General features: G+C 35.2%; 1 protein-coding gene across 3 annotated transcripts in view; it reads left to right on the top strand.

The window, feature by feature from the left end:
• Positions 1-26,915, top strand: part of PHF14 (PHD finger protein 14) — a 164,339-nt gene that overhangs the window by 80,323 nt on the left and 57,101 nt on the right. For 2 of the 3 annotated variants that reach the window (XM_032181011.1, XM_032181012.1), the window contains exon 17: positions 26,113-26,230. In XM_032181011.1, the coding sequence (XP_032036902.1) occupies positions 26,113-26,230 (118 nt within the window). Of the gene's footprint in view, positions 1-15,067; positions 16,344-26,112; positions 26,231-26,915 lie in introns of those variants that run through there. The other variant, XM_032181013.1, reaches the window with a different exon arrangement.

Consider the following 26,915-nt stretch of genomic DNA (forward strand, 5'->3'; position numbering starts at 1 on the left):
TAATTGTTACTTATCATTCTCTCTTTTTTCAGTTGGTACTACTTCCCACAGAAATCACAAAAGATTTGATTTTTTTTAAAGGCCAGTTCTTTATTTTGAAACTTCAATTAATGATTGGGGAAGTTGTTATACCTGTTCTGTCTCATTCTAATGAAAATATTATCTTCATTTTCATACAAAACTAGTTTCACTGTTTAATGAGATGCTTTAGGAAAAATTCATTTCCTTTCATTTTTATGTCTTAAATTTCATATATAACAAGTGTATATGAAATATTAATTACTTTTTTAGTAATGAAGATTGATAAAATTCTGAAATTAAGCAGCACAGTATTTTCAATGTATTTCCATTCATATTAAAAGTATTTGAAGTACTCTTTCTCAGCCTACTATATGCAAAAATGTTTACGTGAAGCTGCTGGGCTTTATATGTTAGGGATACTGTTCAAAATGGTATTATTGTCAACTTAATGTCGCATTACTATTTTTGTTTCTAAAACAGTGGAAGCTAACCACTCGCTTTCGCCAAGAATCATGAATAATGCACAGGATACTTCTATACAATGATTGAATTATAAAGAGTTTGCTTACAGGCAGCAAAAAAAGAATGCTGAAATGCTCAAATGAAATGTTCATGACTGAACCACATCAAAGCTTACTCTGAAGGTCTGCAGCTGGCACTGGTACATATGAAAGTTAGATATGCTGGGCAGTGGTGGCAATTGCAGTACCAGACCCCATTTTCTGTTTCTTACTGCTTGTAATACTTTAATAATTCCAACTCAAAATTCTCCATATTTCTCATGTACCCTTGGTACACTGCCTCTTTTCAGGAAAAATGTTAATGATAATGTTTTTGATATTTTGGGCAAGTGCATTGGATTTCCCAGGTTGTTATTGTTGTTCCTAATATGTTGTGCCATATTTGCACAACAAATATGCATGTAGGTCTTTAAGGAGAAAAGTGAATTGTGAAGTTTTTAATCAGAGACCTCCCTTTCTTTCCCAAGGATAGAAAAGAAATACATCCGTGTCAATTTGATGCAGTCTGGAAAGTTGGAAGCCTTTAGGAATATTGTGAGAGGAACAGTTTCCTCAGAACTAGTAGAGCCTTGCTACAGCTCTTTTTTAGATTTTTTGTCAGTGGTGCTTTGAGCAGCATTATGTGAGATGGCCTAACTGTGGTGCCAGTGACTGGTACATGAAGTCTGCTTGATTCAGATGCAGAGTGGATAGGTGGTACACAAGAAGAATAAGAGGAGACAGTGAATTTGGGCAGTGTGTAGCTAGCCCCCTGCTGTGTCACTTCGGTCGCCTTTTGTCATATGCAGATGCAGCCAGGGTATATGTCACATAGATGATTGCAGTTGTGCGTTTGCATAGATATACATAACATATGTGATTGCAGTTGTGTGATTACATATGGTGAGGACTAGCATGTTGCTGGGCCGAGTTTTGGTGTGAGTATCAGACCCACTGCAGACATCCGATGAATGGTCAGGCAGCCATTGGTAAGGTGGAGATGTTCCAGCTGCTGTTGTTCCTTGGAACAGGTTGATTCTGATCTTGCTGAATTGGTGTCTTCAGTTTCTCCATTGCATTCTCATGGTTTTCATGTTTTTATTTATGTTTTATTGAGTCACTTACTGTATACCATTTTAAATCAACAGATGCAATGAAATGTTTTACTTACCTAGCAGTTTGACTTCTATACTCTTACATCTTTAACTTGTTTTCTTGGTAAAGCCAAATGCTCATGCAGATATGCTATAGAAAACATGGCCTTGGGTCATAGACAGATGAATCCTTGAGCTGTGGTTATCTGGGCAAAAAGAGTGATACCCACTGCCGGATGCAGAGATGGATCATGGTGGGAGCAAAATACAAAATGTTTAGGTTCCACGGCTTGAAAGAAAAAGGTTGGGCTGCTTAGAGAAAGAAAACTACGTGGATCATGGTCAGAAGAAGGAGAGGTACTGAGGTCCTGAAACTGTTGAAAGACCTTGGGAGAGGGAGTCATGCATAAGAAGCTTATGTTGAGAGAGAGGTTTGCTATGGTAGAGTTGTCAGAGCAGAGATGGGCAGTGGATGACTGAAAAAATGGTATATTTTCAGCTGCTTTACTGGTCTATATGGCAGAGGATAAATATTCTACTTATAAAAGTTCTCTTTGATAGAAGAACATGTTCACCCCCAAGCCTCCTTCAAGGTGTTTTTTTCCCTTCCTGTTGGCTTCCTAGTGGTAGCATTTGAATATCAGCATGTGCAGTGTTGTTGTTTTAAAACAATTTCTACCAAAATTGTTTAAAAGTTGAGAGGCGTAGAATATAAGCTAGACTTGGTGGCCTCTATGGTGTTTTTTATGTTCATATATATCGCTCTATGATTCGAAAAATTCGCTATGTACTAAAGTACACCAAATAGAAAAAGATTGATTCTGCTGCTTTGTTGTTTTTTTATTTTTGTGTTTTCCTGATTGATCAAAATATTAGTAAAACTCTTAATTGGACAAGAAAATGCTTGTGTTTTAAAAGAAAGAACAAGAAAAAACACACCTCACAGGAAGCATTAATGAAAAGCCAGTGCTAAACCATAATTAGCATAGCTTATGTAATTACTTATAATGTATTCAGTTTGCATACTTAGAAACACTACCTTCTGAATCCAGAAAAATGTTAGTTATATGATTTAACTAATCAAATATATATCGATTAATTGTCCTCCATGAACAACCTTTGGGCTGAGTTTCTATGTCTCCAGGTTTTCATATACTTTCTGTGATGTTACATGGTACCTTTTGTCTATCTTGACCAATGAATTCAAAAATAGGTAGACTAGTCTAGGCCTCATTTGGGGTGTTTTCATTTTCCTCTGTTCCCAAAAAAATAAGTGAGAAAGAAGAGACTTCAGAAATCAGTTTATCACAGTCACAGATTCAAGCACTTGATAGTTCTTCAGGTCAAATTCTTTAACTTCTTTGTATCCATTATTTTTACCTTTCACATATCCATCATTCCAACTGGTCATTCACAGTCTGTGTTTGCTTCTTGAGAGGAAACAAAAACAGTGAAAAGGAAAAGTGGGGTACAGAGGCATTACAGACTGACCAGGACCATTGCTAAGGCAAAAGGCCAGATTTGCACTGTCCTAAGTTGTGCAGAATGACACCTGATCTTATTTCATATTTTGTCCCCAAATTCATATTTTGAAGACAGAAATGTATTGGTTCACTATTAGAAAGGCACTCAAGCCTGTTACTAATTAAAAAGCAGTTCAATTTCTGCCTCCACTGAATATTAGATTTTGTTGGCATGTTTCAGAGGGAACAGTACTGTGGAAGAGATCTGGTTGAAAGTGCCCAACCACAGTAGTAATAAAAGCTTAGGGGAGTGGTAAAATGGAAAAATAATTTGATTTGTTTTGTACCCAGCATGGCATTGAGTGAGCCATCAGTTCACCCTACTGACTTGCTTTGCTTTATATTTCTTTTTAGAGACCTCACTGGCAAGAAATAATACAATGAGAGTATATATTAAAATAGATCTAAATTTAATATTTAATAAAGTTTTTTATCTAAAAAAGTTACTGCAACTTTTGATTCAGTTGAAACAAACCACACTTCATGCTTTCTCTACACAATGTTGTTGATGAACCTACTGAAAGTAATATTCAAGACTGCAATGCAAATAACATTGCTAAAAAATCTGAAAAAAAGTCTTTGACTTCCCTGTTTGTCATAATAAAATAATTTTGTCAGAGGTTCCCTTCTATCTTGTTTGAGGGAAAACAGGTATATGTGTTATATTGTATGTCATGGTATTATTTCACTGATTTTTTTTTCATTTTCTTAGAAATTATTATGTAATATTTAGATGCTCTGCAACTCTCTGCTTCTTAGTATGCTTTCATAGAGTGTTACATAGAGAATTATTGTGCATTACTTGTGCACATAGAGATATATTGTGCGTAGAGAATATATGTGCATTACATAGAGAATCTGTTAATTATTAGCATTAATCTGTTAGTTATTAGCATTTAAAACAATTAAGTAGTCTTTGTCATTGCTTTTAAGGTTTATGGATGACATCTGAATCTTCAGCCGTGGCACAGAATATTATGTGACACTTAACACTTTTTGTTGTAAATAGTTCTTTTCAGAAGCAATGTATGATTCTTTTGTATATAACTGGATTCTTACATAAATGTAAATGTATCTGTTTATACATATTTGTTAACTTATGGCTTAATTTGGAAAAACTATCACTAATTATTGCATGCTGCAGAAATAGTTTGAAAAGGAACAGTAATTCCTAAGGGTTTTGTGTATTTCTTATTCTATTCTTAGTTCTTATTCATTCAGAGACTTGTTTTTAGAAAGTTTTAAAAACAAATATTTAAAAATAATTATTTGAGAAATTATAATAGGAAATCTGTGAAAAATGTACATTGTAAGTAAAGCAAATGTACTTCAAAACACATCTCAGCTTTTCCATATCAATCTTGTCTTTCTATGTCAGTCAGCCAATTTTGTATTGATCTGGGCATTTTGAAAAAACTTTCTGGCCTTTTGAGGACAAAACCCAACCAACCAAACAAACAAACAAAAAGCCTCCCAGTATTAAGATATGTATTTTAAAATACAGAAGAGTGTATATGTGTGTGTTGTGCAAGTGAGCAAACAAATACATTGTTTTTTCCATAGTTTTCTGACTTTGTATTTTGTTTGTAAATGCATGTAGGAACTTTTTTAGTTAGGCCATTTCATGTGTAAGTTTTTTTTTATTGCAGGTTTGTAAATATAAATATACACAAGTAATACCATTTTTTTTTTTGATGGCTACAAATATGCTTTAGGTATGCTCACAGTTACGCAACTAAAACTTCTAAGGTTTTAACGCAATCTTTTCTCAGCTTTTACTTGGTGAAATGTTTATACTTCGTAGGTTTCAGTAGAATATAAAATTGCTTTTCATCAAAGAAAAAGGCCTTTATTGTACAAGTACCTTTGAGTCTTAGCTTAGGATGGCATCAGGGGCACAGTATTTTGCTACTTTTGCAAAATGCGACTGATTATAAATCAGTCTTGGACACCTCTTAGAAATCAAGTATTGGCATGTGGATGGTCAGATGCTGTCTTCAAGAGGGCTGTGGAAAAAAAAATAAAATCTTGCTATTCATTGTAACTGACAGAAATCCACTATTGACCCAGAATCTGAGCATTACAATTTTTTTCAACATAGCTGCTTGCTGTTCTGATCATAGGAGTCAGCAATACTTAGAAGTGATGGCAGATGTAGAGATTACTCTTCCAGCACCTGAAATGAAAGTGCTTAGAATATTGAGAACAAATTATCATAATTTCTTGCTTGACTGTTTCCCATCTAGCTTGTAGGTCTGCAGGCTCTTTCTGACCCCATGCTGTTGTTGAGGAACCGAGGTCACCACACTGCTGGCCAGCTCCTGGGTTTGGTAATTAGGGGCACTGATGACAAATTTCCTATGAAAAAATGTTGACCTAGTATCTCAAACTGCACAGCAGAGCTAAAACTGTTTTGCCTAATCATTATTCTGTTAGGTTATTCAGAACTAAACTTTAGAAGGAGAGAAAGGCAGTTGTGTAATGGTTTGGAAGGACCATTAAATGTGGGAAGGGTTCTTCCTAAATGTAGGAAGGACCTGTAGTGGCCCTATAGCTTTGTCTTCCTTTCAGGGAGCACTACGAATAGCAGGGCAGGTAATCTGTGTTTGTGATAAGCTGAGTCTTAAGTCTCCTCACTGCATAAGCTCTCCCAGTACCTCACTGTTTGTAACAAAGAAGCTTCTCCTAATGTCCCCTTTGAGCCTCCCAAGCTTGTGTCAGTCAACCCATGTGACACCAGTCAGACTGAGGGGAGTTTGGCTGCACTGCCATTGTAACTGCTCTTGGAGGGGTTGTGGACTGCACTTTGATCCCCCTGCCTCACCCCTTGGTGTCTTCTCTTCAGGACTAAATGGTGTCTGATCCCCCTAGCCTCTCCTTGCCGGTTGTATGCTGTAGTCCCTGCTGCCATCTTGGTAGGTATTAAGTGAACTCTTGTTTTCTTACCAACTCTTGATTTCGGTGGCCTGAAACTGGTTACAGTATTTTAAGCTTGGTCTCATTAGCACTGTGTATAAAGAAATAATAACCTCCCTTGATTTGCTGACTCCACTTTTGCTGAATCATACAGAGTTTGATATTTACCCCCGATTTATTTTAGCAGGCCTGTGACTGTGACAGTTGGTTCTCGGTCTGGTCCGAATAATGGGGCTATTCTCTTGCAATGCAAAATTTCACAGTTCTTGGTGAACTTCACAGTTTTCTACTGATCTAGTCCTCAAGTTTCTCGAGCAAATTGTAAATTGAAGCTTTACTGTTCAATGTTCCAACCACTCTTAAATTATTGCCTTTCACAAATTTGCAGAAGGTGAATTTTGTCTCATTATGGTGATCTTTATTAAAGATAGCAGTCTGTTAGCCCCCAAATCAACCCGTGGTAGCTTGTCTGTTAATGGACATTATCCAGATCTCAAGCTATTCATTGTCTGCTGCTCTTTGACCCCAGCAGTCCAGCTGTTTTTCAACCAATGCATCCAACCTTGTATTTAACTTAGTAATGCAAATGCTTAGGAGGCTGAAAAGCCTTATGCTGTGCACACTTGGTATGTTACCACCACTGCTCATCCCTCATTCACATTGCCAATCATTTCATCAATGAAAAGTAAGGAAAGTTGATCAAGCATGACTAACCTACTCTAGTTAATCTTAAATAACTTTTCTGGGTTACTTTCTTGTTCTTCATGTATTTGAAAACATATCCGAAGAGGACATGCTCCTTGATCTTTTACTGAGGCAGAAGTGAGGCTGACCAGCCTATGGCTTTCTAGGTCCTACTTACTGCCCTTTTTTAAAGAGCACGCCTTAGCTCTTTAAGATGGTAATGTCTTAGCATTTTTTGTATTGATTGCCATGATGTTTCTTAGATCTTACACAAGAGACTGACAGAGGTAGCAGGCGTCCCTTTTACAACTGTTGGATAATCCCCATGGATACGGATACGAATATATTCAGCCTGAATAGATGCTGACTTGTTACCTTCCAGCTATCAGCTGTCCTTCTCTTCCCTGTGTCACACTGGTATGTGTGGAAGTCTGGAAGCGAGTTTTTACTGAGCAGGCTGAGGCATTGTGCACAAAGATGTTTGGTAAATCAGTCCCTTCTGTGGTGTCACTTGAAAACCAGTCCATATTTTCTCTGAACTTCTTTTCACTGCTGATGTTCTTGTAGAACTCCTTTGTTTGTTTGTTTGTTTCTTGTTGTATTCATCTAGGATTTTGCTTCTGGATTTTGTCTTTTTAAGTGCTCAAACGACTTAATACTTCCCTTGTGTAACCTGTACTAGCTTTCATTTCTTATGTGTTACCACCACTTATTTTGCATGTTTAATTCGATAAGAAGCTTCTTGCTTAAGCAGTCAGACCTGCTGGATTTCCTGATCTGCACAGTGGAATGTATATTCCTGATCTGTGGGTAGATTTCCATGTAAGTATCAGTACTGTCACCTGGTCAGAGTTACCTGCAAGATTCTGCCTCACGGTTCCTTTAACAAGGTTTTCTTTTCCAAAGCTGTGATGCAGCCCTTAGTAGTGTTCATGATGAAGCAGTAAATTCTTCTGTAATTTTTAAACTGTAGCAGTGATAAGAGACTGTACTTACACTTCCTTTTGTTCTCTGGGCACAATGTTCCAATAAAATTCCAGTAGTGTCATTAATCTTCCCAGGCTGAACTATAAATAGAACCTGGTCTTAATTGATTTCTGCATTTCACAGTCACTCCAGTAAGTGTAGTACAGATTTTAAACTGTGCTGTACAGCAGCTTGGTAAAGAGGTGATGCTTTAGAGACTAGAATGGTTCACAGCAGAACTGTTAGGCAATTTTAAGGGTTTTAGTAGTGGGAGTTTGGGGAGGAAGAAAGCCTATAAATGTGTCTCAGAGAAGCAGTTACTTTAAAAATGAAGGAAAAATACATTGCTTATCTCTTCAAACTGAATCTGTGTTTTAGTCTGAGATGAATGGCTATCATGATAGCTGTTACCTATAGTGGAGCAGCTTGCTTTTTAGATACATGCTTGATAGAGTGGCTGAGCTGGAAACCAAAATTCCTGCTTTGGCTTGTCTTGTGGCACTCTGATAGTCATGCTTGGATCTTAACACGTTAAAGTCACACAGGAGGTTCTAAATGCTTCACTGGTACCAATAAACCATCGATAACTGATGTCTGCCTTAGTAGCTTAAGCCTGCATTTTCACTAACAGTGGTGTGACACCATAGAGTCCGGTGGCTCTGCAGCTCCTTTAGACCATGGTGGTGACTGTTGATTGTTAAAACTTAGACATTGGAATGAAATTTAGATTTTCATGTCAGAAGTCATCTCTCCCCCATGATAAAATCAACCCACAAAAATGACTTTGTCTACTTCTCCATAAAAACAAACAGCGAAATTATTTAGATGTTATTTAATATACTGAACTGGAAGCTGGATACTTTCCACCTTTTGTCTTTTGGTCCATTTTTTGGTTGTAGAAGACTATTCATTTTTTCTTTTTAATAGCTGTGAATCTAATAATCTAATTCACAGTATTATAACTCTCCTAATTAAAATATTTCTCACGGTGTATCTTGACAGTAACAATAATAAGCAAAAGCCAGTTTTATATTTGAAAGAAGTTTTTTATTTCCAATAAGTGTTTTGATCAGTAAGATTAATAGTATGTTAGTATATTTATATAGTACTGAAAGTACACAGATCTCACAGTAACAGAAACTGCAAGTGGCAGTACTCATAAAAAAAAAAAAAATAAAAAATTGTGTAATATATAAAATGTAAACTTTTTTTGAGGCTATACTTTTAACTTATTTTACTGATAGATTAAGTCTTAATTGCACATTGTTTATGCAATACGTAATTTTGTGTGGAAGATGACCTTTAATTATTATAATTAACAGAATCCAAAGGCTTTTAGCCTGCTTTGGGATCATGCAGATGAAGTGGTTGATGCTGAGGGTTGTGTTGTGGGTCCTCTGGGAATATGTGTTGGGAGCATGCTGTGTCACAGCACACTGAATGTTCCTGTCACTATAGATGGCTTTATATTCTTAAAGCTTTTGAGAAAAGGCATTTCAATTATTTAAGAAGGAAAACGTTTTGTTATAAAAGACTAATTTTCACACAGTCAAAATTAAAATATTCTGTCCTTAAACCAAATTGGCATGTATTTCCATAGTTGAAATAGCTTTTTGAATGGCTGTGCTTACATTGCCTTTGCCTTTTCGTTTGTTGGTTTGACATCTTTGCATGTTAAATCCATCTTGTTGGGTGAAATAATTAAACATACTATGTAACTTTGCTGTCAGAGTAGATATGCATTTAATAAGACTTCCAATCTGTTCACTTTCAAAACCAAGACAGCATGCAAACTGTGAAAACAGTTTTGGTTTTACATTTGGTAAAGGCATTGCTTTGGAGAAGGTGCTGTTTCAGGAGAATTTTAGTTGCATCTCACTGACTTTATCATGTTGTTACTTTTGGGTTATTTATACCCCTATTCATCGATAAATTTGTCCTGTATCACAGTATTATAAGGGAGATTACTATTAGTCATTTAAACAGAGATTGAAAGGCATTTTAGTATATTCTTTAACATAAAACAGAATTTTATATTTAAACAGCAGTGTTTATGACTAACATTTAGAATTTTGTTTTGGTTTTTAGTCATTCGTTAAAATGAGACACCTTTGATGAATTCTGTTTTGTACTCTTTAAGAAGTTGGCCTACCAGTTGCATATTGCTGGCAACATCTATTGCCACATCCTGATTCAGATACAGTTTCATTATCATATAACAAGTATGTTATTCAGCAATATTCAGTTACTCAAGTTATTTTGAAAAAGATCACTTCTTGAATGAGGGATAAAATGACTGAAGTTAAATCCTGATTTGATAAAAGTTGTAGTGTTGGAAGAAAGCAGTTTGGTGCTGTAATGTAATGCTGAAGAATTGAGTTATGATGCAAGCTTATAAATATATGATTACTATGGAAACTGTAGTGGAGATGTTATCTCACTCAATGCATGTTTGGAAATAAGCAGAAAACAGTAACCAGTGTGTGAAAAGAGTTTAGTCACAGGTTCTTTCAGAATATTTTAAGATACATATTTGGATATAGTTTTAAAGTAAGTGTTCTGTCATCTAGATGTGATGTATTTTCCTTACCAGCTTTATTAAATTTTTACAATGTATAAGAAAGTGAACATGTTAAAATTACCTCAAGGAAAAAAAAAAAAAAAAAGAGTTGTAAGAGCTGCACTGAATTTTGGAGAATATATCTTCGTTAGAGAATAAGCATACATGCAAACCACTCTGAGTTTGAGGTGCGTGTGTCTCAATTTGTATTCCCCTTAATTCCGAAAAAACGTTACTGTTACATTAAATGTAATGTATCTGGTGTTCAGCAGCACACCAGGCTACACAAATAGGATTTATGGTGGCCCACGCATTTATCCTAAAGGCTTTGTTAACTCCCATCTATACCATATTTTTTTCTACCTAAGATGTATGCTATTTAAACTTAATATCACATGTGAAGTTTCTGCTAATACGTATTTTCTATTAGAACTGTTGTAAACCAAACTTATGTTGGAAGATTTGATTTCATAAGTGCAACATATCTGTGTTTATAAATTATTATTCTCATTGCATACAAAAGTACTCATCTGAAAATATGTACAATCTGTTACAAAGTGGATTACATGATATAGTGCAGTTGGGATTGAGAATAAATTTTGTACTGTGTTACGACCTCATGTTTTACAAGCCTTAACTCAGTATTTTGGTAAACAATAAAAAATGTTTGTTTTACAACCTCTTTTTCAAACCAGTTAATGAATATGCTTGCAGTCCCAAGACTCAAATTCATGGCGTAGCATTTAGATGAATATTTTTCCTTACAGCGTGTACAGCGTTTAAACTTGAAAATGCTTTCCTTGTGTGCTCTTTTGAAATAATAGCAGGAGGAAGGAAGAGTTTTGCTTGAAGTGGAAAGGGATAGTCACTCCTTGCACTTCCACGCTGAATCAGATAGCAACAGCTGCAGAGGGAAGATATGCATTGCAAAAAGCAGATCAATTGGATTCAGTCACATCCAAATGAAATTACATCAGTCAATAACCTTCCTTTCAAGTTACTGAAATCTTCTTGGCCCAAATTTCTCTTGTCAGGTTACTGAGTTTTGCCGGTGATTAAAGTATCTTGAAATTGCTTCGATAACATCAAGGACCTTGTTGTGACAAGGTCTGTAAATGCAGTCACTTACAAGAGAAAGCTGGGTTTCATGTAGAGTATTGAGTGTATTGACTGAATTTTTTTCCATGGGTTCTCAAAGCTTGTATTCACAAAGACATTGCAGAACGAAGGAAAATGACACTTTTATAACTGAATGAAATCATTTCATGTATGTGATACTGATACTTAATCTTTTGTATAGGATATATGGTTTCTTTTGTGCTTTGAAATAGATTGAAAATATGTGCTTCACTTGTTTTAAATTGGACATAGTGACTAATGCTATACTCTTGTTTACCTCAGTAAGCATGTTTATACAGTGACCACCTCTAAATGTCACTACTTATGCTCCAGTGTGTAGGCTACGTGAATGAAACAAAATTTTCCTATTACTGATGATGTAGTGGTTTGTCCTGCAGAAAACTTCTTGGCAGGCTACTGAGTTTGTATATTAACAAATAGATGTAAGTAACCATTCAGGAAACATCCATTAATATTTATAGCTTGATCAATTCTGAAGAGGATCTAAGCAGTTACCATTGTCTAGAAGACACATAGCACATTATTATTTTGGGGGTCCTTATCCTCTCCCTTTTCCCTCTGCCCCCAGTAAAGAGCTCTGTAACTCTCATGCACTTAATAAAGTTGTGTATTCCACACATTAATTCTTGGGATCAAGAGGTGTACCTTGAGCAGATCAAATCTTTAAATGCTTATTACTTGTGTCACCTTCAGGTGGTTTGGTGCTAACTGCAGACACAGATTTTTGCCTTCTAAAATTGGTCTTTGTCAGCACCCTTTAATACCTCTTTAAGCTTGCTAGAATTTCAAGGTGGGAACGTCCTAATGGTTCAGAATTCATATTCTATGCTGAAACACTTTCCTACCTTCAGACCTTTGAAGATAAACTGAATCTGCATTGTGGCTGAAAATGTGTTTTACTTTTGACCAGTTAACAGTGAAAAACGTTCTCTGAATAGACATATAAACCGATGAAATCAAACATAAAAATGGCAAAACAAACAAACAAACAAACAAAAACCAAACCAAAAAAAAACAAGTATTCTCAAAATCATTAATACTAAGCATAAGATTTGGACATTTGGTTGCAATTTATACTTTTTGATAGCTTTGCCAAAGGCACTCTGTTTGTGTAAAATCCATTAGAAAGTAATGAAATAATTTGTAGTGTTTCTTGTGCTGTAAATTCCTGCAAAATGGAAATCTGCACATACACACGGACCCCTCTACTATATAATATTTACTTAACTGAGGAGAAGGGAGCAGATATGGCCACATGTACATTAGGGGGAGACTGAGAGGGGCCTGTATTTTTCTCTCCCTTTGTATTAGAACTTCAAGGAAAGTGCTTTCATAATTCTTTTTGTTCTGGGGTGAAGGAGAGCTGGTAGAAAACAACTCTTCTAAAGGACAAAATAATGCAATTGAGAACCTCTGTCTCGAAATCAGCTATTCCTGTTACCCAGGGTGCTTCTTTCTATATGATATTTGTTGCATCGGCTAGTGAGAAAGATAGGAAGACTGTTCAGTTTTTCTGTCAGACTTCAGATTTTTGTGTTCATAAATCCTTTTCTCAACTAAGTGTGAAAATGCAAGTTCAGATACTCCAGGCAGATTTGGGTACTGCTACTAGTAGAAATGAGAACGTATAAGGGTCTCAATTCACTGCAATGTGGGACACCCCATCCCTGGAGGTGCTCAAGATGGGACGTTGGCCAACCTGATCTAGTGGGTGGCATCCCTGTCTACGACAGGGGGTTGGAGTTAGATGATCTTTAAAGCCCCTTCCAACCCAAACCATTCTGTGATTCAAAGCCTTTATAATGCATTTGATCATAATTGAGTAAGTGCCAGGAATTTGTTAAGCATATGTAGGAATGGGCCCAGTTCTTTGCATCAGAGAGGGTTAGGAGGTGGAACACAGGGGCAAGAAGAAAGCAAAATTTGAGAACAGAACAGAAAGAAAGAAATCACAGTATGAGAAGTCCCAGGAAAAAGTTTTAGTAAGTAGTTTTCCAAATCAGCAGTCAATTTATTAGCTGAGCTTGTGGGCTATAAGCTAAGCAAAGCTACTTTATTTATCCATTTATATTCTTTTGTCTCTTACTAATCTGTTGCTAGCTGGAAAGTTGTGTAAAAAGAGTTGGTAGTTTTGTCTTAACTGAAGAATACTTTGAAGGTGAGATGGGTGAAGATAACCCTAAAACATGCAAAATAAATATCAGGTGAAATTTTAAAAACAGTAGAAATGATAACAATGTCCAAGCAGTTAAAAAGTAAATTCCTTTTAATATATTAATAAATAAATAATGTCTTTCAAAATATGTCAGCATGTTGCTGTTAATAAAAACTCAATATAAAGAAACACTGTAGGAGTCACTAGTGTGGGTGCAGGCTTCCTAAGGCACAAACGCCTTGAGTTTATCTCAAATTGTGTACTGATGCTACTCTTCATTTTTCTGCCCTTGTATGTGCACCCCTGTCAACCTCATTTACTCTGAGGTGATTCAGAACAAAGGTGCTTGCACTAGTTAAGGGAAGGGGATTATAATAAGATGACTGTTAAAAATATTTATGTTTAACACTCAGCTTTTCAGTTTTCTTAATAAGTTCAAAATTGTAACGTATATAGCAGTGTACCTGCTGTAGCACCAGATTTAAAAATCTGTTCATGTCCCAAGTCAGAAATGAAGTGAGAATTGAATGGATTTACATATACTAGTTCTTTACTATCCCTTTAATATTTACACTCAAAATCCTTGCACTCAAAATTAAACATATTTTACAAAGAACTTTTATTTACAATTCTACTTTAATATATTTCAAAGTAGAAAACAAAAGGAAAAATGTGGTGGAGACTTTATATAGATCTGTCTTTGAAAACTGATATGTATTTGATATGCCAGCACAGCTCAAAGACAACGTGGACTTTTTTTATAGTGAAAGTCTCACAATATCAGTTATATTAATTTCTTGTATTGCAAGTAGTTTTAAAGAGTATAAATGTAAAGTACCCTTTTAGAATTGTACTTATTTAAAAAAGAATAAAAATAGCATCCTTGAAAAAACATACATCATGAGGCAAGAAGTATGAGGAGGAAAAAAAGGTTTTGGAGATTTTTGAGTGATTGCCTCAAAAACATTGTTTCAGAAATGATAAAAGTGTCCTGTGTACTGAATTAATAAGTAGAATTTTGAAAGAAAGTTCATACATCTTTAGTCTTAACTTTCTTTCAAATGCTTTTCTATCAAAGAAACATTTTTCTTTTAAGTCAGCACAGTACCGGTGCTGTTAGTGCTTGTCACATAGTCATTCCCAAACCTACTTTTCTGTGGGTTTTAAATATGAAAAAATGCTAGCTTGCACAATGAAAACTGTTTTTGAGTTGTTGCTATTATAATGTAAAAAATAATAATATAAAAATTTCTCTTCCGTCTGTGTTGTGGTGGATTGCCTTTGTTCCTTGAGCTGTACTGAGCAAAAGATAAAAGGATGTTATATGTAACTCAGTTTAAAGTTCTGACACTTACAGATGGAGGTTTGGTATGAAAGTCTTTTTACTATTTGGATTTGAGCATAAGCATTGCTTGAAACTACTGTGATGTTAAAATGTTCATAAGACAGAGCAGAGCTGCTATGATCTTTCAATGTTAATATTTTTTTCTTATCACTTTACTGTGTAGATACCCTTCATGAGACACAACTCTGCCACAACTCATCCTCGGAGGCAATCCTGGAAACCTCTTTTATAAAAAAGATTTTTAAATGTGGGTAAAGCAGTCAATAGAGTACCTAAGTAAAGGAGAACAGCTATCTTGTCTCTACTATAAGCTTATTATGACAAAAAGTTGAGTTTGCTTGTCAGGCTTGGATAGAATGTAATTGATTGGTTTGTTATTTGGACTGACAAGGTACTTAATTTGCCTGCTTTTTTTTTTCTCCACTAATCAGGAACATTTCGTATGTGCATTGTTGAAAGATCCCGGATAAATGTCTTGTCAGAATTGTCCTATTTAAGTAATGTCTTTTTCCCCTGTGCTTCCTTGGTAAATGATGTTATACAATGCTTGGATTCACTGAAGAGTGACAGAAGCCTGTGGGACTTAAATATTGTGTGTTCCTCTATGGTGATACTGAATGAAATAAGCAATGGTTTGCCATCAGTGTGGCACTTTAATTATATAGTTTGAAAAGAACATTTCTATATAGAACATCATATTGTACATAGACCCTACTGTAAAAAGGATTGTTTCCTTAAAAGAAAAAAAAAAGAATATGTTCAGTGGTAACAAGACCTGTAAAACATGTGAGACTTACTATTCTTAAGGAATAGATTTGCCACAGAAAAATTGATTTTGTGCTTATTAGTATGAACTAATTGTTTCTGACTTCAGACACTTGAGTGAATAGAACTTTACCTATATTGTTTTCTGGAACATTTGTTTTGTTTGGCTTACTTCCCTGGCAGTGTTCAGGACGAGCTTACTTCCTCAAAAGCCAAATATGAAATTGTTGTGTAAGTTGGGGAAGGAATGAAGAACTGATCACGCAGCGTGACAGCTGAGATCCTCGTCTTCGTCTATATATATCCTGGTAGATGCAGACATAGTCTTTTCATCTACAAATGTTACTGATCCCGTTCTAAAATCTACAGTAGCAGTGTATTGGCAGCTTCATCGTTTTCATCTTGAACTGGCTTGGAACAATTCTGCTCAAATGCAATCACACTTGTAACTTTATGACATATAATCTTTGAATCTCTTGAGATATGGTGGTTTTTGTTATCTATCAAGGCACATTTCCATCTGAAAATATTTTTTAAACTTAAGAAAGAAATTAAATGCTGTAATAAGTAATAGGAGAAATATACAAACTTGTGTATACTTACCTATAAGTCATATCTTATTAGGGCATTTCATGTTTGGATATTATATTAAATAAAATTAACCTGATGTCTAACACGTCGTTTTGTTTTAAAAGGGGGAGGGATGATATCAGAGTAAGACTTCTTTCTAATAAATGCTTACCGTTCTGTATTGGCAAGATACACAACGACACCTTTTGAGTAAAGATATTTTCACTAGGAAGTAGAGGTTCATTCATCTCTGAGAATCTTTGAATACTTTTCAGGAAGAAGAAAGACAAAGTTTAGTGATTTGCTTGTCCAGAATTCTGAAGTACAGTAGAAAGTTACATCCCAACAATGTGCTAAAAATGGGGGGAGAAAGGGTGATTACTTGTATGTCATGCTGTTTTTTGGGGAAAAAAAATGTAGTGTGACTTATGGTCAGTTATTAAACTAAATATAGGTACTGTGGGTAGGAGAGAATGATAATTGCAGTATAGCTTGGCTTTAGTAAGATTTTAAAAATACTTTGTGTGTGATCTTCTCCTATGTAAGTTAGGGAAATATTCTGTTAATTAAGCTGCAGTAGAATACCTAGCTTATCAGAAAACCACAGTAGTTACTGTGGATTCACCGTCAAATTGGAACAATATTCTGCTCACTGGGTTCCACTCAGGCCTGTCCTGAATTTAGTGTTGTATTTTTAATTTGCTTTGCTTCGCTTTTAGGTATTGGAATAGAGTTTGATTATTTTTGCTAGTGATGCCAGTATGATGTAAGGCACTACAGGGATAGAATTGAAAATGAAACTTTAAGAAAGCATCTAGAAAATTACATAGTGGAGTAAAGAAAAGGACAAATCACTGTATAGTGCATAATTACGCTTTGAAGGGTGACTAGTTATGAGATGGGTCTCCAAAAAAGAAGATATGGGGAATTCTGGGTCACAAACTGATTATGAATCAATCTGGTTATACCTGAATTGTGCAAAGAGGTGTTTTTAACACATTTAACACATGAAAATACTCCTGATTATTCAGAAGACTGCTATCTTAGCATTGGAGAAGCCTCAACTGTCTACTTTGGCAAGAGGCATGTACAGAAAGTCTAAAGAAAACAGAATGAATGATGAGAAGACTACAGGAGAACAAAATGAAGAAGAAAGCTTAAAAAGCTTAAAATGGTTGGATTTCTTTAATTTAGAGAAGACTGGAGAATCCTTTTTTTTTTCTTTTTTTTTTTCTTTCTTTTTTTTTTTTTTTTTTTTCAAACGGTCTTAATTAATAGAAATGCAACAAATAAGTTGTTGCAAAGAAAAGGGGAAAAATGTTCTTCAGCTCTGGTCAGACCAGAAATAAGTCTTCAGTTGTAACAAGATGATTTAGGCTAGGCAATAGAAAGATTTTTTTTCTAACAATAATTGCACTAGAGAAGTGAGGGAAGTTGAATAATCTTTGCTGTTGGAAGCTTTTAAGGGCAGACTAATGAGTATTAAAAATTGGCCTGAGTATTGTTGACACTCCCTTTAGCATGCTTGATACCCCAAAGATTATCCTTGGGATTTCCTTTTGTATTTTGTATATTTGTACATTAGAGTGTCTTTGTAGGGTTTTCTCCTTTTCTTGGAACTTTCTTTTGACATTAGTACTCAGTTAGTTTTCAATCTTTCTCTCACTTTCAAATGATTCATTATGTCATTTGCCTCTTTTTCTGGAAAGCCAGATGTTAGCATTCAATATTTCACCTTCTGAAAGAGTTTGATGGCAATCTTCAAATCTGTGATGGGACTTGTGTAGTAGTTCACAAACAATACACCATTCAGTGTAGCTAAGTGTATTAATCTGAACACCTGAGAATGGCACCACAGATGCAATCATATATTATGACTAGAGTATACTTTAGAAAGTCTAATGCAGCATTTGCTAGTATAGCTTTCTTGAATTTTGCACTTTCCAGTTTGTTAGTGGAAGTCATCCTGGTCCTTTTAGAATTTCTTGTTCTTCCCAAGAAAAAAAATAATATACTGCACTTTTGGGGGGCTGTAATTTGCATAGCATTATCTATGTGTATTGGAAGCATTATCCTCAAAGAAATACTTAATTTGAACTTAAAAAAAATACTGTAAATGTAAGTTCTATATAGGAGCTGTACAATATTAACAAAAATAAACACTTGATGTAGTGTTTACATCAGTATATTCCCCTTGTATATGGGCCCTTAATGAATTTTGAAAAATTAACAAAGCCACGTGTTTTGTAGCATTGATATACAATGAGAGACAAAAAAAAAAAAAAAGTGAACACTTCATGCTGAAAGGAAGCTGTGCACTTACAGGTATAGCAAATAAAGTTTATTTATAGCATTCACATAAATCATTGCGTACATGCCAACTAAGTTTCATGAAACAGATCAATTGCTGATCATTCAGAAAAAATCTGGATTACATAGAAGTATCTCATAAATATAGCCAGTTCAGAATCTCTCCTTACCTATAAACAGTGTTAAATTTTTGGAATTGGGATTTTTTGTTTTGTTTGATTTGTTTTAGTATTAAAAAGCACAAAAAGCAAGTAGGAGAGACGGCAGTTTTGGGTTCAGCATAACAAACTTAGCTATGCAAATGTCTGCCAGATAATGCTTATTTTCTTTCACTCGTTTGTGGTATAAGTTATTGACAGTCTTTGTTAGTTCTGTTAAAATGAACTAACAAATTTCACGTTTAGTTTCGTAATGATAAGTATTAGGGGGGAGTAGAAGTAATATAAAGTATTTTTTTCCTTCTGAATTTATAGGGAGGATGTTTTGTTTTGCTTTTTCCTTTAAAGTAGAACTTTTTCGTAAATGTCAGAGCCATAATAATCCACATTTTAATGTATTGTAGCTAGCACTGAATACAGGATTTGCTTAAAACCTCATTTCATGTAGCAGATGGTAAAAAGTATAGTACAGATCCATTAAGTGTGTGCAGGTTTTTCTCAAGGTTATTGTACATTAAAGAGAAAAAATGGCCATTTTTTTAATCCCCTTGAGTTGGGACAGAAATTTGAGTAATTAGAGATTAGTATGCAGTTTCTCACATCCAAAGCCATCTAGGTACTTTATCCTGAAACTACTATTAGCAGAGAGAGGATCTGAAAATTCGTCCTGCTCTATGTGGCACCTTGCCCAAATACTCTCTTAATAATAAATAATAATAATAAACATCTTCTGGTATATTCTCTCACCTGCTTGCAGTAGCTAAGCCCTCTCACTTCCAGGTGTAACAGAAGAGAATAAAGCTGCTGTGATCATCATCATCCATGGAAGTCAGGGACTTCCTTTTGTATGCTTGCATTGTACCTAGCATAATAGAAATTTGAATGTGGCTTTTAATTACTTTGCATAATACCATAACCATTATCCTTCCCAGAAAGAGCATTTCGCTTAATTTAAATCAAAATTATGAAAATACTGGAATCCCAGCAAAAGTTAGGTTGGAGGGCATCTGTGCTGAGCCCACGCAAAGCAGAACTGACTACAAAGGTCAATCCATAGAGTTATATCCAGCTGAATTTTGAGTATCTTTGGAGCTCCTTTGTCTGAAGAGGTCTTATCATTTGGCTGTATCCCGCTTTATATTCAGCATTGAATACATGTGCTTTCATGGAAGAATTTCAGCACTGGAATATGTCACATGCCAGATGCTAAAATCATATCAAGCTTTATTGGTCTATGTGAGAGGACTGTTTTAAATTACCCTGCTCCTAATTATTTCTTACAACTCTTTTGTAGGCCTGAAGTAGCAAGAAGACTTGACCATCCTTTCTTAGCTCATATGCCTCTTATAGAGAAGGGATTTTTCTTCTTGTTTTTCTCTCTTGCTAATCCTGACAGTATTCTGCCTCATCAGTCTGAAAACAAGAGTTGCTAAGACCCTTAGCAACTCTGCAATGAGAATGTGAATACAGCACAGCATCATTTTTATTGACTACTTGGTCTATGACACATCACAGCAAAATGCAAGCAATTTCTGATGGAATCCATGAGGCTGAGTTGAAGAGTTTGGGGGTAGAATGGCAGGGTAAGATATGAAGATTTGAAATAGCTTCACCAAGTTTCAAGAGATGTCCAAATAGAAAGCTAAAAAGAAGAATGCTTTCCATATATTCCATAATGAAAATGTTTTATTGTTTTGGGGGCCTTCCCTCAGTAAGTAGAAGAAATGTACTTTCCAGACAGCATAAGCAGCTGCAGTAAATATACAGTGGTACAGTTCTGTCACCATTACCTCTTTGATTAATTTTCTTCTTTAAATCAGGGCGCACAGGAAAGTGACTTCTTTGACATCACATGTAGGAGGTGCTGTTATAGCCTACCCCTTAATACTCATTCCTATCACCCAGAATTTGTCACTTCTGTGGTCCAGTTACACTTAAGGTGTCACAGAAGCTCTGTTTACCTGCTTCAGCCCAAAGTCACCCATCTTGGGCTCTGTTTGAATTCACTTGAGCTGTGTCAGCTTACTTTGTTTTCTGGGGGGGATGCTTACTTACATGCTCACAGTCACAGAGTGGTTTAGTTTGGAAGGGAGCTCCTTTCACTGGGTTTGTCATAGAACCAGTAACAAGAAAGCAACATGATAACAGTGCCTTAAACTGTCACAGCTGTTGTTAAGGTGTTTATCTGAACACAAGAATGTGCTGTCATCTGAAATGAACTCCTTGTTTGTGTCTCCAGCTGTTTGCAGTTCCAGTGGCTCAGCACATGGGCACTGAGGGATTAGAGGGGAAAAAAGACAACTGCCTGAGAAGGAGCATCTGTTCTTCAGGTGTTAAGAGCCTGCTGTCAGAAATAGGGTCCAGCACAAGCCAACAAGGAAAGATGAGTAGTAATAGTTAAGTCAAATCCACAGAGATGCTGGGTTAGCCATCACGTTGCATCCCCCAGCTAGTGGTGCGTCACCTGTCCCACTGTAGTTCCGAGAGTTTAAAAATTCTGGATTAGATTACTTCTAATTTTGGTCTAATTATTTCTAAGCGTGCCAGAGAAAGGCTAATCTGCAACATTTTTTTTTCATTTTAGTGTCAACGATGGTTTGTTGGTAGTGTATCAAAGTTTTATGTCCTTTCTTCATGAAATCTTTCTAAGCTGTTGTGATGAACAGGGACTAGTATATGTATTGTGCAGCTTTGTATTCCGTTCAGGTTGGTACCTTTCGGCATGACACTGCAGACGATGTGCAATGATGTGTACATAAGTGAGAGATTTTCTGTGGTCTCTGAAGCATGTTTGTAAAGTTGTATTTAAAGATTAGTTGTATTTAAAGATTAGCTTATTAATGTTGTGTTTCAGGGACATGTAGGTAATTACTTTTTGCGGCTATAGATGAGCAGTGCTGTTTTGTGAATACGAAATAGGTTCCTTTACTTTGGCTGAGTCAGCTGTTTGTGGTTTTATATGGTATTAACCAGTGACTTAGAAATGTGCCAGTGATGGGCGGGTTTTGCATTCTCTGTTCATCTGTAAATGCACAGTGCTCACATGGAGACTTCTGCAGGCCAACTGATAAGCCTCCCTCCTATGCAGGTAGATGCAATGTAATGAAATTGGATGTGTGTGCTGGGCTTTGTAAATAAAATGAGATTGACCCCAGCCATTATCTCATTTATCTCATTTACATTGTAAAATCAGTATCTACACTATTGATTAGAGGATAATTAGTTAATTATGAACAGGAAAATGCAGAGTTATGTAGGGCTTGAGCACAGCCAGATGTACTGCTAAAAATAATAATAAGAAATCCAAGGGCACGAGCAGATGGAGATCGCTTTATTAAATAGCAAAGCAGACATATTTCAGGTATGGAAATGCCTAATGAAGCTTTCTTGCTGTGAAGTTGTAGATGACTTGCATTCTGTATCCTTTTAAGTGAAAAATATTTATTTTATTTTATTTTATTTTATTTTATTTTATTTTATTTTATTTTATTTTATTTTATTTTATTTTATTTTATTTTATTTTATTCAATTTATTATCTTCAAATTCACCTTTCTTCTTCACACCCAATTTCTCAGTATGTAGTGCTCATATATCTATCTTCATTAATTGCTGGGATGAGGAACACAGCAATTTCTAATTTTGATGCATAAAGTGATTTCAAGCTTGTTAAAACGTTGATAGTAAGCAATGACCTGTCCATTAAAAGTAATTTAGGAGGTTAGTTTAGCTTATCTTTGCATGGACCTCTGATTTTCACAAAGTTTTAGGTACAACTGCTAGCCAGACCACTGAAGATGGCTGTGCACTTAATTGCAGTTATAGGTCGTGTACTTAAACATGACAAAGGTTATCCACAAATAATAGTAAGTTAAAACATTTGCTAGTTTTAGAACAGTTTTGAAAATATGACCTTGAATCTGCAAGGCTAACAATTTTAACTGACTTAAAATGGAAGAAGCAAAAGGGTTTGTTTTGTGTTCTCTCTCCTTTTTCTTTTTTTTTTTTTTTTTTTTTTCCTAGCCCACTAGCTTAACTTTTACTATTAAACCATCCTTAAGATGGAAGTGGATGGTATTTGTAACCGACAATGTAGTGTAGCTCCTTTGCTCTGTAAGTGTCCATGTTGTGATTGCTCTGTGAGGGCATTTACTGAAAGACTGGGAGGCTGCCAGCGTGACACCTTTTGTGACCCAACAATTTCATTCTCTAATTTAGTTTGATAGTACTCCTTATTTTGTGTCTGTTTCTTACTTTCTGAGTCTGACAGGGGATTTTGTGTCATTTTAAATTGCTAGACAAAAGAACACAGATACTAGTATGTATTTTCTTCTTACTTTACCACTACCATTTTAACCTAGGTATAAGGTTTTCTTTTGCAGTTAGGAATTATCAATACGCATTCTGTTTTCAGTATGAAGATGTGTGTAAGCTTTACTTTTTGCCCCAATTCAGTGTCAGCAGACAACAGAATTGCCAGTCAGCTAGTGCATTGCCTTTAACCAAGGTCCAGTCTGTATTTATCCCAATTTCCCAGTGTCATGCTGGGAACTTCACATTCTGTGGAGTTGTGTTCCACAATACAAAATCTGTATTCCATTATAAAACAATATGAAGAACTGCTTAAAAATACTTGGTTTAACCTCATTATTAGTCATTCAGCTCTTTGAATGTTGATACGTGAGAATATGCTTTTGTACTTTTTATTTTCTCAGCTGCTCAGATGCAGATAGAAGCTGTTAGTATCTGAAAATTTTCAGGTATGTTAACTCATTTTAAGAAAAAGCAATTTTGATTGTTCCAAACCAGCTCTGAAATAATAACAATGTATATTAAAACCAGTCAGCTTTAGAATGGGGATTCTGTATTTATTTTCACAGTGTTCTGTTTATTTCAGCTCAGCTTTTGGTGACTTCCTCAGCATATATCTGAAACGTGGCTGAAGGTGAATTCAGGAAATACTATGTTGTAGATATAAAATGAAAAAGACGTAAGAGATGGCAAAGTGGAACAAAGGGGAAACAGTTTCTGTTGAACATAACATATAAACACTTCTATATATAGGCAGTTGCTTCAGAAAAAAATGCAACCTGAATTAATGCTGTTAGAAGTCAGATGTAGATTTTTAGGATTAAGCTCTGAAATGCAACAGTGTGATCCTTTATTTTGTGTTACTTAGAGGGTCCCAGTTTACAAGAAGGGAGACTTCAGAGCTCTGGTAAGCACTGCTGAAATGCAAGCGCTTACATGAACAAGATTCTAGATACAGAGATAGGTTAGGAAAAATGTATTTCTTTGCAGATGAGAACATTGAGGCTCAAAGGAGGTTTCATCTTTTGCTGAAGGTCACATACACTGTTGAAAAGCAGGAGTGTAACCTATCTCATCTCCCACTCTCAACCTTTTTGTTACTTTAATATGCCTTTCACAAGAAATAAAACTGCCTATATTTCTAAGTAATATATTTCTACAACAGAACTCTTGTGTCTTTAAAAACTGAACAGAATTATTATTATTATTATTTTTTTTCCCACTTTTCAGTGTGTTCTTTGTCCTGTACTTAGACTTATTAAGACTTGGACTTATATAGACTTGGACTTAGAGTTATTACTAAATAAACCTAAATATATAGTTTGTAATGTGGTTTATCTTTTTTTTTTTTTTTTTTTTTTTAATAGGAAAATGCCACGATATCAGTCCAATCTTGCACTCTGTTGACAGGTAGATTATTGTTTTGAATTCCTACTAGCAGAAGATGTACCAGCAGTGCCCTTATCTGAACAGAGCCCTTACCAGTGCTCATGTCTTACACATACCTGCTAAACACAGGCAGCTTCCCTAGTTAAGTGTGGCCTTGATAGCAAGGACAGAAGTGTTTAATTAGGTTAAGTGAGCATAATCTTAAAATGCTTGCATTTTATTTGGAGACTCATTCCTGGAGAAAAGCCACCTGAATATTTTCTTCTGTCATTACAGTAAGATGTTCTGTTATTTGCTTCTTCCTTCTGTGGTACCCTGTGTGTTCTGGTGATGTTTGCGTGCTTTGTAATGGAGAAAATGAGCATCAAGGGAAGCAGAGAAAGTTGTAGGAGAATTCTTAGAAATTTTTATTTTTTTAATTTTACTTCTTATTTTTGGATCATTTGTATTGGTTTAGTTCAGAGTTCAGGGATATTTCTTGAAGAGAATATTGTGAAGTAATTTTTTAAAAAGCTTTATTTTTCATACAACAGAATATAGGATATAGATTATTTCAGACACTCACAGGACGAAGGGGAATGATTTTAAACTAAAAGAGGGGAGATTTGGGTTAGATATTAGGAGGAAACTCATCACTCAGAGGGTGGTGAGGCACTGGAACAGGTTGCCCAGAGAGGTTGTGCATGTCTCATCCCTGGAGGTGTTCAAGGCCAGGTTAGATGAGGCCCTGGGCAAACTGATCTAGTGGGTGGCCACCCCTATGGCAACCCCCATGGGGGGTTGGCACTAGGTGATCTTTGAGGTCCCTTCCAATTTGAGCCACTCTGTAATATTTGATTTACAGGAGAATATGCAAATAAAGTGAAGTTCTTTAAGATGTATGAAAATACTTGTTTTTAAAATGTTTTTCTTCATTTGAGCATATTATTGTACTGTCTAATTTAAAGATCCTTTTGTAAAGGACTCATACTGTAGCATTTCTTCTTGGTACATTAGGAATGGGTGAGCAAGGAATAGTTATGATAAATGTTTTGAGTTTCATGTGTGGACTATACTCACTACTAAACACTAATGAAAACGTTATTAATAAAAATATAACATTGTTCTGTATGCATAGGACCCTTTTAAGTGAAAGATCACAGTGAAATCCTTTTAAATGAGCATCCATTTCCCGTGTATTCAAAGAGAATCAGAAAACATTTTGTGCTTTTACTTATCACCTGCACAGATAGAACTATAAAATTTATAGCTGTAAATTACACTTTGAGTTATTGAATACGTGAGCACATGACAGTTGGCTTTGAAAAAATGGATGAGTAAAATATGTGTTAAATAAATCTTTTAAAACTACTAAAAGTCAATGTTGTTGCTGTTTAAAAAATACAAGGAACTTCTGAAAAAATGTCATTGTACCTAAAAAATTGAGCTGGTTATATATTTTTTCTTTAATTTGCAAGTCTCCTAAATAATGTCTTTTACATAAGATAATGACGAAGGTGGTGCGTGAGCATCTGCATTGGAATATTCCAATTTAGGCAGAACCTACTTGAAATGTTGGTGTTTGAAAATACCACTTATAGAAAATGTATTTTCTCTACCATGATAATAGATCAAGAAATCTTGTGCTGAGAGTTGCAAAGATGCACAATTCTAAATAAAATAGAAACACAATTTATATATACATACATCTCTTTTTTTCTTTTGTAGGTGTGATGAATGTAGGCTCTGCTACCATTTTGGCTGTCTAGACCCTCCCTTGAAAAAGTCTCCCAAGCAGACTGGCTATGGATGGATTTGTCAGGAATGTGACTCTACATCTTCCAAAGTAAGTTAATTCATCCTGTGAAAAAATAGTTGGAGTATGCTGGTTTAGCAGTCTTACTGAGCATCTGAAGTTTGTGTTGAAATGCCATAAGTTGATCTGCACTGAGAAACAGTAGAAGGTCTTAAAGTAATGATTTCAGATTCTCTGTAAAACAGGTTAAAAAACAGAATGTATGCAAAATGAAAATAATCAATAAAGAGAATTTTATTATCTGAGTTAAATGTTTTCTCTTCACATTATAGTGTTATGTGAGAAAGGAGTAAGGATACTATATCGAGATTGATAATGTTATTGACAAGTGGAAGTATTTCTGGATTAGTACAGAACAAAACCTCTAAGAGAGATGAAAAATATATCTTTTTCAAAAAGAATGAAAATTATTTGCATGAATAAATCAGTATTTCTTTTCCCCATTGGTAAAAATTGTGAAAATTGTTAATACTTTATGTTGATTGGTATGCCTTGATCAAGTACATTTTAACAGACTTAATCAGAACAAAATTTCTGATCTAGATTAACTCACATAATACAGACAGAAATAGTATGCTTCTGTAGTTCTGACTTATGAAAAAAATAAAGATTTGATTCTTTGCTTTTCTGCAGTTTTCTTAGTACTGCCATTCTTTTCTGTCATTACCATAACCTCTGAAGAGACACTTTCCACTTGATTTTTATAATTGGATTT

The sequence above is a fragment of the Aythya fuligula genome, chromosome 2 (assembly GCF_009819795.1).
Source record: "Aythya fuligula isolate bAytFul2 chromosome 2, bAytFul2.pri, whole genome shotgun sequence".
NCBI classification, from domain to species: Eukaryota; Metazoa; Chordata; class Aves; order Anseriformes; family Anatidae; genus Aythya; species Aythya fuligula.